Raw genomic sequence first — 18,505 nt, 5'->3', positions numbered from 1 at the left:
CCAACCTGCTTTTATATTATTAGAGGTTTAAATTTTCATTTTAAATTTTATTTATATATTTTTTGTGGTGCTAGGAATTGAAAGCAGAGGACTAATACCTTATCCTAAATCCACAGCAAACACTACTCAGCTGTACCACTAACACTAATTGAGATTTTAACTCAAAAGTAGAAGTAGCATTGTAGAGTATTAGGATATTCTTTTGTTTTTCTTCTTGCCAGTCCTGGGACAGTTTTGCTTAAGACTAGCAGTCTGCCACATGAGCCAAAGCACCACTTCTGGCCTTTTCTGTGTATGTGGTATCGAGGAACTGAACCCAGGGCTCTGTATGCTAGGCAAGCACTCTACCACTAGGCCAAACTCTGGCCCTAGGATGTTCTTTCCGGGAACATAGAACAGAAAAGTGAACTCAGGGCCTGAGCTTTCTGTCACTATCTCAGTTCATTTTTTTGCCAGTCCTGGGGCTTGAAATCAGGGTCTGAGCACTCTCTTTGGGCTTTCTCAGGGCTAGAGCTCTACCACTTGAGCCACAGCACCACTTCTGGCTTTTTCTATATGTGGTACTGAGGGATTGCACATGGGTCCTTATGCATGCTAGGCAAGCACTTTATCATAGGCCAAACTCCTGGCCCCCTATCTCAGTTCTTTTGCTTTATGTTTTTCAGATAGTATCTTGTATTTTTGTTCAAACTGGCCTTGAAGTATGATCCTCCACCTTCCATTTTTGGACTATCTGGGATTATAGGTGTTGGTCACAATGTCTAGCCCAAAAGTTTCAAGTACTGACATTTCAAGCATATGGCAGTAATTATGCTTTGCTATTTGCATACCAAATAACTAGTATTTTCTTTGCAAATCATTAGTTGTTATAGGATCATCATCCTATCACCAATTATTTAAAATATCAGTTATTTTATTAGGTTCTTCAGTACATTGGATTTATGCCTAAAAATAAGCCTGCGAATCTAGCATAAAATATAGCATCAATAAGAACATATTTTAGGGTCTCATTGTGTAGCAGAGGCTGGGTAATGCCAGGTAATATCAACATTTTATAAAACTGTTAGGTCTGTTCTAGTTATATACTTTCATGTTGATGAAGTGCAATAACCATTAGTCATATGTACACCAACAAAAACACCCCACCCTTCAAAAACAAAACAAAACCTCGAGATTGTGATGTTTTAAGAAATTCAAGAGTAATTTGGGAGATTCACTTTTGCTACTTAAGCCCTGATTTACAGCCTTTTTCACTGAGATACTGTATACTGTTAATTAGATTGAATTTTCCCTTTCTAACCTCTTATTTTCTCTAGCTCTCCCCTTTCTCTTCAGAACAGGACACGTTTCTCAGGAAGCAGTGGCTCATGCCTGTAATCATAGCTACTCAGGAGGCTGAGATCTGAGGATCAAGGTCCAAAGCCAGCCCAGGCTCAAAAGAAACTGAGACTTCTATCTCCAATTAACCTCTAGAAAATGGGAAGTGGGGCTTGGCTCAGGGGATAGCCTGAGCTGAAGGACTCAGGGGCAGCACCTAGGCCAAGTTCAAGCTCCATGACCCACCAAAAAAAGAAAAGAAAAGAAAGAAACTTCTCCATTGATATTACCTTAATGCTTTATTTTGTATACAGCTACACTAGTATGGGTCTTTATTGGTTCTGTAGTCATTTCTCTTGCTCTTTCTAGAAGGATCAAATTAGTTATAACACACACACACACACACACACACACACACACACACACACACGCACACACACGCTCACACTCTTCCTCTATGTAGCCCAGGATAGTGAGGAACTCACTGTCATTTCCTGAGGGCTGGAAATGCAGGTATGTACCACCATGCTTGGCTTTACACAACCTTTTAATTAGTAATTATACTTTCATTGGTGGTCGTGGGAAGAGTTGGGAGAAAGTTCTTTTAATGAACAAGCTGGGGCCAGGAGTGTGGCCAAGTGGGACTCATCACACTGTTCATGCCCTTTTGTGTGAGACACCAATGGGCACAGCAAATGGCAGTGCCCTAGTGAACTTCTCGTGTATCACTGCACAGGACACAGGCATACCACCTGGCACGGACTAATTACCTCTGTACCTTGCTCCATGAGATACCAGTGGGCACAACACTCAGCAGGTACCCAGTAAACTGCATCCCTTCACAACTAAACTAAATATCTAAACTTATGGCTTCTGCAAACCTGAAGACTGAAGATGGACGCATGAAACCACTGGGAAAAAATCATGAAATTTACAATCAAGATAACTCTCAAAAACTAACAAGTAGGGGAGAACTTTAGTGAGAGCAAAGAAGAGAAGAAAAACAAAACAATAATTAAAGCAATGATGAAAGTATTGGTCAATGAAATGAAAGAGCAGATCCAGGAACTACTAATATTCAAGGAGGAAATGATGAAGAAAATGCAGAACCATCCAAGACCATGTGAACAAGAACACAGAAACTTTAAATATTTTAACAGAGGAAATGATAGCCAATATTAACAAGGAGACAGACATCATAAAAACTTTTTTTTGGTGGGCCAGGGGCTTGAATTCCATCTGGGTGCTGGCCCTGAGCTCTTCAGCTCAAGGCTACTTACTGCCCTACCCTTGAGCTGAGCCCCACTTCCCATTTTCTAGAGGTTAATTGGAGATTCTCAGGTTCTTTTGTGCCTGGCTTGGCTTTGAACCTTGATCCTTAGATCTCAGCCTCCTGAGTAGCTAGGATTAGAGCATGAGCCACCTGTCACATAAAAACTTTATTAAAGAGAAAAAAATACCAACAAAGAACTAGGAAGTACAAAAGGTCTGTCTCCCTACTACCAAGCACAGCTGAAAGCATAGACAAGAACACAAAAGAAGTTGAAAAGAGGATATCAGCAGTAGGAGATAAAGCAGAGGAAAGCTGCTATACTGCTATACAATACTAAGAACATATCAAAGGGACAGCAAGAATTACTCTACACACAACTGGGATGGATGAGGGAGAAGATCTAAAAACTAAAGGCATTGAGTAACTATTCAACAAAACACTAACAGAAAACTTCCCAACCTCAAGAAAGAAAATCTTACCCATCGGACAGATGTATACAGAATTCCTACTTCTAGACACACTGCTGTGAAAACTCTGGGCTTAAACCAATGACAAGAACAACCACAAATTTTAAGGCAGCAAAGACAGTAGAAAGAGAGAATACCTGCAGATTTCTCCACAAACTATGAATGCAAGGAAAGCCTGGAATGGTCTAATTCAATCTCTGAACTACAACTGCCAACTCAAACTACTGTACTCAGTGAAGCAAGCCATCATTTACAATAAGTGGAGAAACAAACACTGAAGGAATTCATGAACATTAAAATCGCACTTCAGCCAATGGAATAGAACTGAGGACCCAGATATTAAACCACAGACCTATGGCCACCTAATCTTTGACAAGGGAGCCAAAAAAATAGAATGGAAGAAAGACAGCCTCTTCAACAAGTGGTGCTGGCGAAATGGTTAAGGACCTGCAGAAAACTAAAGTTGGATCCTTCTTTGTCACCCTGCACTAGAATTAACTCCAAATGGATCAAAGACCTGGAGGTAAAAGCTGACACACTGAAAACTTTACAAGAAGGAATAGGAGATACACTAGGCCTCCTGGGCACAGGCAGAAACTTTCTTAATAAGGACCAAGAATCACAACAAATCAGAGAAAGGCTGGATAAGTGGGACTGCATTAAACTGCAGAGCTTTTGTATGGCAAAGGACATAGCTAGTAAACTAATCAGGAAGCCTACAGAGTGGGAGAAGATCTTCACCAACCAAACAACGGACAAAGGCCTCATATCTAAAATATATCAACAACTCAAAAAATTGAATCACTCCAAAACTAACCTCCAAAGTAACAACCATCCCATTAAAAAATGGGCCAAAGACTTAAAGAGAGTCTTCTCTGAAGAAGAAACAAAAATGGCCTATAGACACATGAAGAAATGCTCAACATCTCTGGTCATAAAAGAAATGCAAATCAAAACAACTCTAAGATTCCACCTCACTCCAGTTAGAATGGCCAGGATCAGGAAAACGAATGACAACAGATGCTGGAGGGGATGTGGCCAGGAGGGATCACTACTACACTGTTGGTGGGAGTGCAAACTCATTCAACCACTATGGAAAGCAGTGTGGCAGTGCCTCAAAAGGCTAAACACAGAACTCCCCTATGACCCAGCAATTCCACTACTTGGCATTTACCCAACCATCCAGAAACAAGGACATACTAAATCCACTAGCACAATAATGTTCATTGCAGCACTATTCACCATAGCAAAGATATGGAACCAACCTAGATGTCCCTCAGTTGATGAGTGGATCAACAAGTTGTGGTATTTGTACACAATGGAATTCTATGCTGCTGTCAGAAAGAATGACATCGCCCCATTTGTTAGGAAATGGAAAGACTTAGAAAAAAATCATATTAAGTGAAGTAAGCCAGACTCAAGGGAACTTAGGCTCAATGGTTTCCCTCATTCGTCATAATCAGTAGAAACCTTGGGCTCTACTAGCAGAGATCTGCAATAGAGCAAAATCTTGATACATAAGCCCATATAATGTGAAGCTAATTGAAAGGACCTCCAGGATATTGAAACAAAAGCCATATAATGAATGATTGTTGCCCTTAATGTACTATATTGTCTCTCATCTTCTTTGCTGTCCCTTGGTTATCTCATATTGTTATAGTATCTCACTTTATTATCTGATATATTGACTTTATTTGTATTTGGATATTTGAAATTTGATAGGGAAGGGGGGAAAACCAAGACGGGTGGGGTGTGTGTGTGTGTGGGGGGAGGGAAATGGGTACCAAGACATGTGAAAGGGTATCAATGTATGTGAATTAATGCACCTTCTATCTGGCAAATATCATGTAACCCTTTTACTAATTACAATAAAAAAAATAAATAAAAAAAAAGAAGAAAAAAAAATTAAAAAAAAAAAAATAAAATCGCACTTCAAGGGGCCAGGAGTTTGGCTTAGTGCTTGCCTAACATGCATTAAGACCCAGGTTGAATTCCTCAGTACCACATACACAGAAAAAATGCTGGAAGTGGTGCTGTGGCTCAAGTGGTAGAGCTCTAGCCTTGAGAAAGCCCAAGGACATTGCTTAGGCCCTGAGTTCAAGGCCCAAGGCTACAAAAAAACCCCAACAAAACCCACTTCAAACATACTAAATGGAAGTATATATTATCTGAAGAAGACAAAGAAACACACCAATGAATAAAAATCACTAGAAAACTAGTTTAGTAAAACAAAAAGAGGAAGGAAACAAACTACAAGATAACAAGTGGCAGGAAACATGACATTTTTCCATAGTAATGTTAAACAACGGTGGGTTCAATTCCCCAATCAAAAGATAACAAACTAGATAAAAAAAACCAAGATTCAAGCACTTGTCTCTAAGAAACACTTCTCACAGTGAAAGATAAAAACAAACTGTGAGTGAAGGGATGTAGAAAGATCTCCCACACAAATGTAGGAGTGGCAAAGGCAGTAGCAAAGGCAGGAGTAGCCACACTGTTATCTGAGAAAATAGACTTTACATTTAAAGCAGTTTAAAGAGGAGACAAAGACTACTACATAAAAGGAATAACCCCAGATGAATTACAGTGGACAACATATACACACCAAACACACAAGCACGCAAATAATAAACATTCTTAGATTTACAAAAACGGACAGACCCTAACCCAACAATAGTGGGAGACTTTTAACACTCCAATCTCATCAAAGGACAGGTCAACCAAAGGGTGAGCAAAGAAGCATCTGAACTAAATGAGACTACAAATCAAATGGACTTAATAGACATTCAACAGCTACACAACATATATGGAATTGTCTTCAAAATAGTTATCATATTCTAAGACGTCCAACCAGTCTGACCAAAGCCTGACAGAGGTAACTTCCTGCACCCTATCTGAAAACAATGGAAATGAACCAGATCTCAATAGCAAAAATACTACAAAAAACACTCAAACACATGGAGTCTGAACAACACACTGTTGAGTAATAGTTGGTTCAATGAAGAAATAAAGGAAAAAAAATCAGAAAGTCTCTACAATAGAGAGAAAATGATTTTACTTTCCCAGGGTTTAATTTTTTTTTTTTCAGTTAGTAGTGGGGATTGAACTCTAAGATTACAGCCACTGAGCCCAGCTTTTTTTTTGGTCAGAGCTATTATCTCAAAACACTTCTTTGCAGAATGAAGAAGCCCACTTCTAGGCATGATGACCATCTGCAAGGAGCATGGGCAGTAAAGGTGTATGCAGGCATTTGTGTCCAAAGGCTTCACTGATTTCCCAGTCCAAGACAGGCAGGCTTCAGGAAGACTGAGTGGTAAAACAATAACTTAATAAGTTTGAGGCACCGAATTAAATTCCTACTACTATGAAGAGAGAGAGAGAGAGAGAAAGTAGACCAAGAAATTCAATAGGCCTACAATTTGCTTTGGCAAAGGATTTAATTAGTTCATTCATTCATTTTGTGTGTGTGCAACTGGGATTTGAACTGTGGCTTTGTGTTCTCACTTCATTTTTGCATTCATGGCTGGTGTTCTACTATTTGAACAACAATTCTGTTTAGCCTTTTCCTTTGTGTGTGTGTGGGGAAATCTGGCTTTGAATCTTTTTTGTTGTTGCTTTTCACAGGGCTTGATAGGTTGGACAAGTCCTGGATGCTGTCCCTATGCTTTTCTACTCAAGGACAGAACTCTACCACATTCCACTATAGCACCATTTCTGGTATTCTGGTGATTAGTTGGACATGAGTCTCATGGACTTTCCTGCCCAGGATGGCTGTGAACTGTGATTCTTAGATTTCAGTCTCCTGTGTATTATAGGTGCATGGCTCTAGCTTAGAATCTTGACCCTCATATCACAGCCTCTTGAGAAGGAGGAATCATAGCACGAAACATCAGTCAGGAGCAAAGATTCTTTTTCATCTTCCCAAGTAATTCTTTTCTAATTTCCCAAGTGAAATCTCCTGAAGACTGACCAAATGTTCACATATTTCTGTTGTTTTAAATATGTTCATTCTTAAACCAATGTGAGGTTTACTTTGAATTACTTTCATTTTGGATTTTAAAATACTTTTCTTTAAAAAAAAAGCTGGACAGATGCTGGGAATGTGGACTAGTGCTTGCCTAGCATGCATTAAGCCCTGGGTTCGATTCCTTGGTATCACATACACAGGAAAAGCCAGAAATGGCGCTGTGGGTCAAGTGGTAGAGCACTAGCTTTGAGCAAAAAGTGTCCAAGGACAGTGCCAAGGTCCTGAGTTCAAGTTGCAGGACTGGCAAAAAAAATGAAAATAAAAAAAAAGCCAGAAGCGGTGCTGTAGCTCAAGGGTAGGTGTCATTCGAATGTCGGGTACTTTTCCATGTCAAACATTCCCCCAGCTCTTTTTACATATGCAAGTTGGGGCCACTTTTCACGTAAGTAATAGGATAAAACATGCCATCATGCTCAATTTTAATTTGATTGAGATCTTAGGACTGTTTGCCTAGACTGGCTTTGAACCACTTTCTCTCCTAATCTTAGTTTCTCAAATTATAGTTTGGAGCCGCTGTTGAGCTTTTTTTTGCCAGTCCCGAGGCTTTCTCAAGGTTGTCTGTAAAGACAGATGGAAAGTAATTAGAGTACATGCTATTCTTTTTTCATATTGAGTACCAACACTGAATTTCTAAAACAAGGTCCTCAAACAATGACTGCTCATGATTAGAAAGGATTTAGATACATACCTGCATTGTCTTTACAGATACTAGAAGAATTACTATTCTCATTACTTTGGTATAGGTGCGGAGTTCTACTCTCTTGGGGTATAGATGATGTTTGAGCCATCCCTTCTTCCAAGGCTTGCTTTATCCAGCGCTATAATGGGGGGAAAAAATAGAATTATCAATGACCATTTCAAACTATTTAGTATAACTATTTTATAAAGCACTAACCAGGTCATTTCAATACACAATGACTGGTGAGAAATGCAATCCAACGCATTCATTCAGGGCCACAGTCAAGTGTTGTAATTCAACATATTAGAACATTGCTTCATCAACTCCTCCTACCAGGCAAAATCCTGAAACAGTCAGGATTATACATATTGAGATCTCAATAAAGAACCTTCACAGAGTGAGAGGTGGAGAGGGAGAGGGAGAGGGAAAAGGAGGGAAGGGGGGGGGAGAGGGAGAGAGAGAGAGAGAGAGAGAGAGAGAGAGAGAGAGAGAGAGAGAGAGAGAGAGAGAGAGAGAGAAAGAGAGAGAGATATTATTATCCAGCTTTCATACAGTTAGGAAAAGATAAACAGGAAGAAATAAAGAAGAAAGTTTTGCATTTATTTGAGAGACTGGTCATATACAACAAAACCAGTAAGGAAATGTCCCTAACAAGAAAGATAAAGACCTCTTTAAGAAACTCTTTCTGTTAGGAATATATGAAGTAGTATAAGATCAACAAAAAATACCAGATGGTAGTAAAAATACCTCTTCACTATAGGTACGAAAGGAGGACTAGCATATAAACTTCTCTGCCCTATCAGGTAGTTTGATTAAATTATGGATGAATAATACAAATTGTAAGAAATGACCCTTTGCAGAAATAAAAGAAAAAAAGACCTTGCTAATCAGTTATAATTTTTGATCATGAATATTGAAATCTAAATTGATGAGAAATAAACTTTGTAAGTCTACAAAAGTTAAGATAGTAAAATTATGCATCCTGTGCAAGAGAAAATTTCTTATCTGTAAGATATAGTTGGTGGCTGCTCACCATTCTGTGGCTCTCCTGCCCCTGATGTAAGACAGACCGAATTTTGATAAACATCAATTTCTGAGTTAGACCCTCCCTAAAATAGGAAGAGTAAAGCTGAATTATTTTAAGCTGACATTTCTAGAGAATGTGAGTTATAGGTAAGTAATTCTCTTCACCAAAGAAAGCAATTCCAGGAGATTTTTTTTCCTCTCTTAGGAACTTAGAAGGGAATTCAGGGTAATTTTACCAAGAAAAATCATGTTAATGGCATTATGGTCTGTCAAATTGAAAAAAAAAAAAAAAGAACATGAAGAGACAAGAATGAATAAGTACATTAGAAAAAGAGGTATCAAGGGTCATTTGAATCATAACAATATTCTAGTATACGACCAGGTCTCTGAAAAGTCAAGAGAAGAAACTCTCTTCAATCAGAACACTGGTATAAAGATGAAGTGTCAGAAGCATAAATCCTTAGAGTTAGGAGAGACTTTTGAGGTCATCTTGTCCAAAGCACTAATTTCATAGATGGGAAAAATTAGGCCTAGAAAGACAAAATGTTGAAAACGTTACATGTTAGACACAGTATTTCTCCTCAGAACAGATGACAACCTGAGGTCATAAAGATTTCCTCCGAGAAAAACTAGTTACACACACACACACACACACACACACACACACACACACACACGTATATATATGTATATATATGTACATCCATCATGAAGAATTAACATCCTGATTGTAAAGGGAACATAAAGTCAGAAAAGGGGCATTGCAAGAAAAATATTGTCATAGTTGGTTATAAATATAATGCGCACAATCAAACCCCTTCTTTGTCTGGTTGTGGAGTTTAATAATTTTTCAGGAATGTTTTTAAAAAAGGTAACATGAACATATACCTTTGCATCTACCAAGTTCCAATAACACCTACGGAATAATTTAGAACCCTGTTGTCCTGACTATCTTTCCAAGTTGTATGTAGAGCTAGCTACTAAAATCATGGCAGCAGTTCTCCCTTCTCTGAAACAGTATTAAGGTGAAAAGTTTTGGTTTCTTTTATTTATTGATGGCTTGGAGGCAGAGAGGAGTTTTGAACTCAGGATTTTAGAGTCTTATTAGGTAGATACTCTACTCATGAAGAGGGATGTTCTGGGAGGCTCTAAGATAGTACCTCAATTTGGCAAGTTATTAAACCTTTCTGAAACAAAGGTTCTGAGCCTGCAAACTATGGCCAGTAATCTCAACTGCATAAAGCTGTCCTGAAGACAAAGTGAGATAACATAGTGGAACTTGACAGCACGGTACTAGAAGAACAGCTCATCTGAAGTTTACTTTTAGCTAATTATCAATGGCAAGTTTAATGTCTCACCGACTAATAACCAAAATATCAGTACAATGCACAGTGTTTTTAAGAAATGTGCTTGGGAGACTAAATGCATTATATATACAAAACATAGGGAAGACATAATTGATAGGCTTTATGGCTTTTTATATATGCCTCTGTTCTAAATTAACTTGAATAGAAAATCTAAAAAAAGACAAAAATCATAAAATTGTTTTTGGAAACCATGACTTGGTTTAGAAATTCCAGGGATGTTAATAAAGGTTCTTTTACAAGTTTACACAAACAAATGTACAGATAAAACTTAAATTTGTCTTACATTGATTTTAATTTATGAGGCCTATATCCTTAAATCAGAGATAAGACAAATGGACCTATTAGTAAGAATAGATATTGTTTAGTTCTATGGAGAGTATCTTATCCTCCTCTATTTGTTTAATATATAGTTTGAGGGGTTTTCAGAATTTGGTTTAGTACTGGAAATACCATTACATCTTGAAGCAGGCAAATCTTTTCTATTTGACCTAAAACTAACTGTTGCCTATCGTAACCCAGGATAAAACTGAAAGATGTAATTTATTTATTTTGCCCATATGAAGCTGGATGTTAGAGAGTATATTCTGATCTTTTTTTTTTCCAACAAATACTCAAACAGAGATTGAAGAATAGAGAGCTGAGATCTAGGGCTAGGGACATGACTTAAGTAGTAAAGCACTTGCCTAGCAAGCATGAGAACTGAGCACTAACAAAGAAAAAAAGATCAAAGCTTAAGAATATTAAAATTTAATTGAAATAATAGTCTTGTTAAGAAAATTCAGCATGTTAAGACCAGTAGTGATATATATATATAATATTTAAGCCTACAAAGATTAAGGATGAGGGCTGAGGATATATTTGCATTTCAGCGGTAAAAGTGCTTGCCTACTACTTTAAGTCTAGCACTGAAACAGACATGAACTTGTTCAGAAACATATAGAGAATATAATAGGGACTTGAGTTAAATGGTATTTCTATCTGTTGCAAAGGTAGATAATAAAGATGAGCTACAGATGTTAAGTCCTAAATCTAAATCAGCTAAAAAGGTTCAAATAATAGATTTTCTGTAGAATCTGTAGTGAGAGTCCTAGGCATGTTTTTGGTTTTCCTAGATCTCCACTAGTTGGAAGAGCAAGATGGGAATAAGAAGCTTATAACTAAACATCAGAATTACCAAGAAAACATTTTAAGAGGTTAGCTCATAGTTACAATAAGAACTGTACTACATCATTGGCACCCTTTCTTAATGACTAAAATTTCTATTACCTGGCTTAATAAAATGCTTAAAAAGTCAACATTCTTTGGAATCTATTGCTACGAACAGCCAAACACAAGCAAAAAAAGCTTTCATATTTCTTTTGCCATCTCTCAACTAAAGCCTTTGTCTGTGTCTTTTCCAATTTTCAACATGTACTTAAGATCATTCTTAGTGAGGACCTGAGCAATGCTGAACATATCAGGAAGACAGTCAGTTTTGCATGCCATATTAGAGATAAGATCTCTCAAATTACTTTTTTTTAAGGAAGGGACTATATATAGTCCAGGTTGGTCATGAATGCTTGATCCTTTTACTTCAAACCCCAAGTGATGATGGGATTATAGATGTGAACTACTAGTGAAACTACCTTCACTTATTTTTTTAAAAAATCAAATACATTTTTTTCACAGCAAATTATTTTCCCCTCAGATCCAGTTTAGTGCGCTCTCTCTGTCTCTGTCTCTCTTCTCTCTCAACACTGGGGTGCTTTACTTCTGGGACTAGGACTGTCCTTGAGCTCTTTTGTTCAAGGATAGCACTCTACCACCCGAGTCACAAGGCCACTTCTGGCTTAAGAGTCTCATAGACTTTAGTGCCAGGCTGGCTTGGAACCAGGAGCCTTCTGAGTAGCTAGGATTATAGATATGAGCCACTGATGCACACAGCTGAAAATTTTCTTTTTCTTTTTTGGTGCCATTACTGGGGTTTGAATTCAGGGCCTAGCACTATCTCTGAGTTTTCTGCTCAAGGCTAATGGCTTACCACGTGAGTCACGGCTTCACTTTTTGGTGGTTAATTGGAGGTATAAGGGTCTCAAGGACTTTCCTGCCTGGGCTGGTTTTGAACTGCGATCCTCAGATCTCAGCCTCCTGAGTGAGCAATTGGGATTACTGGCATGAGCCACTAGTGCCCAACACTTACTTTGTTTTAAAATACAATTTTCATTGTTTTAATTCTAACACCTGAAAGGAACTCAGATTTCTAAATTATCTATAAACCCTTTCTTTGAAGATTTGAACACATGGGAGTTTTCCCAAATAAACCCAGAAAGAAACTCAAACACTTAGGTAAGAGAAGACTTTCTGTTATGTATGCTGATGATTCAGCAGCAGTGCCTTTCATTTACACAGATATTCCTGTTGCCCTCCTCCCATCCATAGCCCATATCACTTTGGCTCACCTTTCATGCCTCCCAAACCCCCAAGAAATGATTTCTGTTCTTTGGGGAAAGAGAAAAGCTTTAAGTTTGTTGGAGTCAGGGAAGACCTGCCTGGAGTTGGAGACTTCATCACATCAAATAATCTACATGCAGCATCCTCATGTACGTGATGCCAGTGGAGGAGGGCAATGGCAGACACTGAGGAAGGCAGCCTGAATCCAGATCTGAGGATAAGAGAAAAGGATGTTCCAGGGAACAGAACTCTACCTCAAAGGAAGACCAAATGAAAGGGTGTCCTATACTCTAAAACCACTGACAGGACATTACAGACCTAAGGAAGTGATCTATTCCTGAGGGATACCTTTGGAAAATATTAAGGACTTCTGGGAATTAAGAAAGTACATTCCAAAAACCACCAACAAACACTATTGCCACTAAATTCAAAACCACTAAATAACTAAAAAGAGGTAAATGAGACAGAGAGAGCGAGAGAGGCAGAATTTTTTTTTTTGATAGTAGGTTCCATATTTTTTAGGGAATAAATAGTCCAACATGTCATCTGATCAAGAAACAGGAATTATGCCAATTACAGTAGGGTCTTTCTTCTAATCTCTTTCAAGTGATATAGTGATTGAATTACTTCAAAAGACAATTTTGTAAGGCTTTACCTAAACACCAGTGGTAGAGAGCCTAGGGGCCCAATCTCTCACAATAATCACCAATAGACATGTTAACCAAAATCACAAGAGCATATACAAAACATATCCCTTCCTACTCAGTCATCAACTACTGTGTGCTCTCACCCAGTAACCTCAAGGGTTCTAAGAAGAGACGACAGAGAGTACTCACAAATTTCAACACCAAAATTTCAGTTTACCATCCCCCTTGGTCACACTGGCTACAGATGTATCAGTGTTTATGTTGAGTAATTAACTCATTATAAACTCACAGAGGTATCTAGAGAATGTGTAAAATGTCACAAATATAGGCATCCTAGGTTAAAACAAACAAACAAAAACCACCCCAAAACAAAACAAAACAAAAACCCTAAATACCCACACTATACACAGACATACCTTCTTACAGGAGCTGAATGTGCCATCAGGCAGAAGGGGCCTTCGACGCCTCTCAGGCATAAAAGGTGAGCCAAAGCGAATGTAGTGTTTTGGGGTGGTGCAAATTAATGGGGAATGAATAAGACCCGGTAACATGTTCAGGGTTGTGGCCAACACAGTTGGATCTGTGGTGATACGTAAAGGACACTCCACAGGGCACTCTTGCTTCTCTGCTTTGTCATTCAACCATTCTGTAACTAGATACTAAGGTTAAAAGAAAAAAAAGAAGAGACTGTTAGTTAATGCTGAATATATAACAGCCAGAGGCAGGACTGTAGACCACAAAGACAAACCTCATTTAAAAACTAGGACAGATCCAAGCAGCTGCAGTGAGGATGAATTGGGCATTCAGAACGTAAGCATATCATCCTGTACTCTCTCAATGCCCACTAAGAGGAATAAGTTTTGTTATCAGTGCCTTAGGCTTTGCCTAGTAATAATGGCAAAAAGTAGCAGAATAGTTTCAGCCTTAATACATTTTATCTATACTTTCAATCCACACACATAGCGATTATTTTTTTTCAACAGATCCTTTTGTTTTAGCTAAAACCATTCTTGTCAGACTGGACTTACAAAAATATCTTTGTGATTTACCTTTTTGGTTTTTGGGTACTTAGTTACAGTACGATTGACATGGGATCCAGCAATTGATACCACAGTTGGGTCAGTGCCTGGTAACTGTCTGTTTTCTCCTGAACACTCTATACTTCCAGCTTCAGTAGGAGCTATTAAAGTATTATTTCCTCCTTCCTCCAAGGCAGCTTGTGACAATTCTGCCTGTTGTGCACTGGCGGCTTGCTTCTGGCGCTTTAGTCTTTGGGCTGAACTGCTCCGGTACCGAGAAATTCGACTCTTCGGTCGGGGTCTAGCAGGCTTTGCTGGAGGTGGTTTGGGGACTGGTTTTTCTGCAGCAACATCCTGTAACAATACCAGAGCTAAATATTTACAATTCAGTTTCTTATCTATATTAAACATTTTGTATGCCTACCCATGAAAAGGTAAGAATTTAGAACCAGTCATTTAAAATGAATAAAGAGGGGTCAGGAGTTTGGCCTAATGGTAGAGTGCTTGCTTAGCAGGCATAAAGACCTGGGTTCGATTCCTTGGTACCACATATACAGAAAAGCTGGAAGTGGTGCTATGGCTCAAGTGGTAGAGCTAAACTAGCCTTAAGGAAAGGCCCAAGGATAGTGCTCAGGCCCTGAGTTCAGTCCCCAGGACTGGGGCTAAAACAAACAAATAAATAATCAATAAAAAATATAAATTTAAGTCAGCCAGTAAGTTTATAGGTTAATACATATTATTTCTATTTCATTTAATAAACATCTGCAAAATAGGCCCCAGGTCAGCTAAAGATAGCTACCTAATGTTAGGGTTATGAGCAGGGAACAAAACTCTGTGTTTCTTTTCCAGATAGTGAGGTATTTTAGCTTAAGGCTTACATTCATGGTCTGGTTAGGGGAAAAAAAAAAAAAAAGAAAGATGGCCTATCTTAAGAAAAGTTAGGGCTAGGGCCAGGAGTTTTGCCTAGTGGTAGAGTGGTTCGATTCCTTGGTACCACATACTTAGAAAGAGCCAGAAGTGGTGCTGAGGCTCAAGTGGTAGAGTTCTAGCCTTGAGAAAAATTCAAGGACAGTGCTCAGGCCCTGAGCTCAAGTCCAGGACTGGCAAAAAAAAGAAAAAAAAGAAAAGTTAGGGCTACACAAAGAACCATGAAAAAAAAGGGAGGGGGTATTTATTTTGTTGGTGGTATGAATTGAACCCATGAGTTACGGTACAAATTAGAAACCAAATGATTTCTACAATTTCACCAAGAGCTCATTAGGCAGAAACATTACTAAAGTTCTATGCTAGTCTGAAGGTGCCTAGTTATTCAAATGACTTGTCTCCCTGAACCCTATAAATTAGTTGATAGAAACCTTAAATAGTTTTGAGGTTCTCTCTTTCTTTTTGTTGGTTTTAGTTTGAACTCTCAGCCTGGGTGTTGTCCCTGAGATCTTCTTCATCTCAACGCTCTACCTCTTGAGCCATAGTACCACTTCTGGCTTTGTGGTGGTTAATTGGAGATAAGTCCTGTCTAGGCGGGCTTTGAACCTTGATCCTCAGCCTATAGCCTCCTGAGTAACTAGGATTATAGGTGTGGGCCACCAGTGGCTTCATCTCTTCCTTTTCTAACAGAACAAAGCCACATACTTTTGATTTTAAGTATTCTCTCTCTCTTTCCTTCCCTCCCTCCCTCTCTCTTTCTTTTTTTGTGGGTCATAGGGCTTGAACTTGGCCTGGGTGCTGTCCCTGAACTTTTCAGCTCAAGGCTACTGCCCTATGCCTGGGCCTGGGCCTTGCCCCTGAGCTCTTTGGCTCAAGGCTACCACCCTACCTTCAAGGGTAAGAGCCAAGCCCCTCTTCCTGTTTTCTAGAGGTTAAGTGGAGATTAGAGTCTCTGGTCCTTTTGTGCCCGGGGCTTGAATCCTGATCCTCAGATCTCAGCCTCCTGAGTAGCTAGGATTACAGGCGTGAGCCACAGTGCCAGGTGATTTTTAAGTATTCCAAAAGTAGGTAACATTAGCAAAGACAAGCATGCCTAAATTCTAGAATCATTTTCTTACCCCTGCTTGAGAAGACCTCCGGGTATTCACACCAATAGTTTGTGGGGTGCTTGGGATGGCAATGTTTGAAGCAGGGTTGCTAATTTCAGATTCGGGGGCCTCAGTTTTTGTCTCTTCTCCAGCAGGAGTCTCTGAGATGGTAGTAGTGATCTCGATGTCAGAACTGGTCAGCTCCAAGGGCTGCTCCCTACGTTTCTTTCTTTTTTCTAAATTTTCGAAAGCATGCATGATAGCTTCAACCTTTTTATCCTCCCGAGTCTAGAAAAAAATCAGAAGCTGTCATTTCAGTATTATTGATGGACATTCAAGGAAACTCACTGAACTACCAATAAAATGTTTTACACATTGAAAAAAAATTTACATATTTAACTATTTTACAATTGAAAACAGTTATAAAATGTCAAACGTGAACTTTTAAAAATTAGGTCCTCTATTAGAATTTCTTTAGATGTAATTTTAAAGGCAACAAAGCCAATTTATTTCTGCATTTCAGAGTTTAAAAACTTAAAAAAAAAAAAAAAAAAAAAAAAAAAAAGCCAGTTGTAGGCCCTGAACACAGGGACTGGGAACTGTCCCCGAGTTTTTTTTTTTTTTTGGTCAAGGTTAGTACTCTACCACTTAACCCACAGTTTCACTTCTGGTGGTTAATTGGAGATAAAGAGTTTCATAGACTTTCCAGCCCAGGTTAGCTTCAAACTGGGATCCTCAGAATCTTGGCCTCTAAAATCTATGATTACAGGAATACGCTTGGGTGAAACTTTTTTTTTTTTTTTTTTGCCAGTCCTGGGGCTTGAACTCAAGGCCCAGGCACTGCCCTTGAGCTTTCTCAAGGCTAGTGCTTTTCTTTATCACTTGAACCGTAGTACTACTTTAGGCTTTTTCTGTGTAGCAGTACTGAGGAATTAAACCCAGAGCTTCTTGTGTGCTAGGCAAACACTCTACCACTAGGCTACACTTCTGGCTCTACTAAAACTAATTTTTTTTATCAACATAATTGAGAGGTCCCATGATTAGGAACTGGAATATACCATAAAGGTTCACTAGCGGTAAAAGCTTGATTCTCAGGAGAAGCAGTATTGAGAACTGAAGGAAATCAATAGAATGTAGCTCCTACTTGGAAGAAGTAAGTCACTGTAGATTTGAGTTTGAACATTATAGTCTGTAACTACACAGTGTTTGAATCAGTCCCATTGAGTTTGAGCCTCTAAACCATTGACTCAAATCTCTCGAACAGTGACCCATAGTAAGCCTTGGTATTTAAATTCTTTTCTTCAGTATTTTGACACCCCTCCCCCCAAAAAATCAAACTCAAATCAAGGAAATTAAATAAAATGTAGGCTACAGAAAAAGCCTAAATTGTGATTTCCAAATTAGATAGAAGAGATGATGCAAAGTCAAAAGAAGAGAATGGTTCATATGCTGTAGGTAGATACTCACCCTCCTGTTGTGAGCTGGATTCTCTGGGTCATCAACAACCTCTTCATTTTCTTCATCTGGTTTTTCTTCTGGATTGTCTACTTCCTTTAAGATAGATGCAATATTATGCTGCATTATTAAAAAGCAATCTATTTTATTCTGGTAGCTTATTACTCCCTAGAAACTGCTTTCAGTATTCTAAAGTGTTATTCATGTAAGGCTTCATGTAAGCACAGATAATAACCCTATCTTCATTCACTGGACTGAAACCTGAAAAGTTAACCAATTTTTTTTTTATCCTGCAAATGAAAAGCTCACTGCCTTGTCATGCTACTAGGCAAGCAAATACTGAGCTATTAAGATATTCTTGTCATTACAAAAAGAAAATTAATGCACAGTTTCACTGATACAAATATCACTAAGTTTTACTATAGATTCCTTAAAACATGTGGAAAGTTGGAAGTTACTTCATTTGGAGAGGACTGAGACTATAACATTTTATTTGACTAGGAGAGATTACCTCTTGATCATTGGATACATTTACTTTTTCTGGAACTTCTTGTGGTTGCTGGTCATTATTTTCCTCTGGAGCTTCATTCTGTTGCTCCATCTCCAGCTCTTTCCGTCGTGCTTTTCTCCGTCTGGTCTCTGCTCCGATGGTGGGTAGGGTTGGTGGGGGTGGGAGTGGCAATTCGGCAGCATTAGGATTCCTTTTCTGAATAGGGCAATTCCGGTTTCCCTTGTGACATGCACAATCCACTTTATAATTACTGCTCCAAAGAAACAACCACAGAT

At 38.6% G+C, this 18,505-nt stretch overlaps 1 protein-coding gene across 19 annotated transcripts in view; it reads right to left on the bottom strand.

The window, feature by feature from the left end:
• The window catches only part of Setd5 (SET domain containing 5), a 76,618-nt gene that overhangs the window by 15,367 nt on the left and 42,746 nt on the right, over positions 1–18,505 (bottom strand). For 10 of the 19 annotated variants that reach the window (XM_090323788.1, XM_090323787.1, XM_090323789.1 and 7 more), the window contains 6 exons: positions 18,231–18,483; positions 17,732–17,815; positions 16,295–16,552; positions 14,283–14,606; positions 13,650–13,892; positions 7,773–7,902 (listed from right to left, as the gene is read on the bottom strand). In XM_090323788.1, coding sequence (XP_090179914.1) covers positions 7,773–7,902; positions 13,650–13,892; positions 14,283–14,606; positions 16,295–16,552; positions 17,732–17,815; positions 18,231–18,483 — 1,292 coding nt within the window. The remainder of the gene's footprint in view (positions 1–7,772; positions 7,903–13,649; positions 13,893–14,282; positions 14,607–16,294; positions 16,553–17,731; positions 17,816–18,230; positions 18,484–18,505) is intronic. The other 9 variants (XM_090323795.1, XM_090323796.1, XM_090323798.1 and 6 more) reach the window with 1 other exon arrangement.

This window comes from Megascapheus bottae, chromosome 33 (genome assembly GCF_031878675.1).
Source record: "Megascapheus bottae isolate mThoBot1 chromosome 33, mThoBot2.hap1, whole genome shotgun sequence".
NCBI classification, from domain to species: domain Eukaryota; kingdom Metazoa; phylum Chordata; class Mammalia; order Rodentia; family Geomyidae; genus Megascapheus; species Megascapheus bottae.
This window is presented reverse-complemented; position numbering and strand designations above follow the sequence as displayed.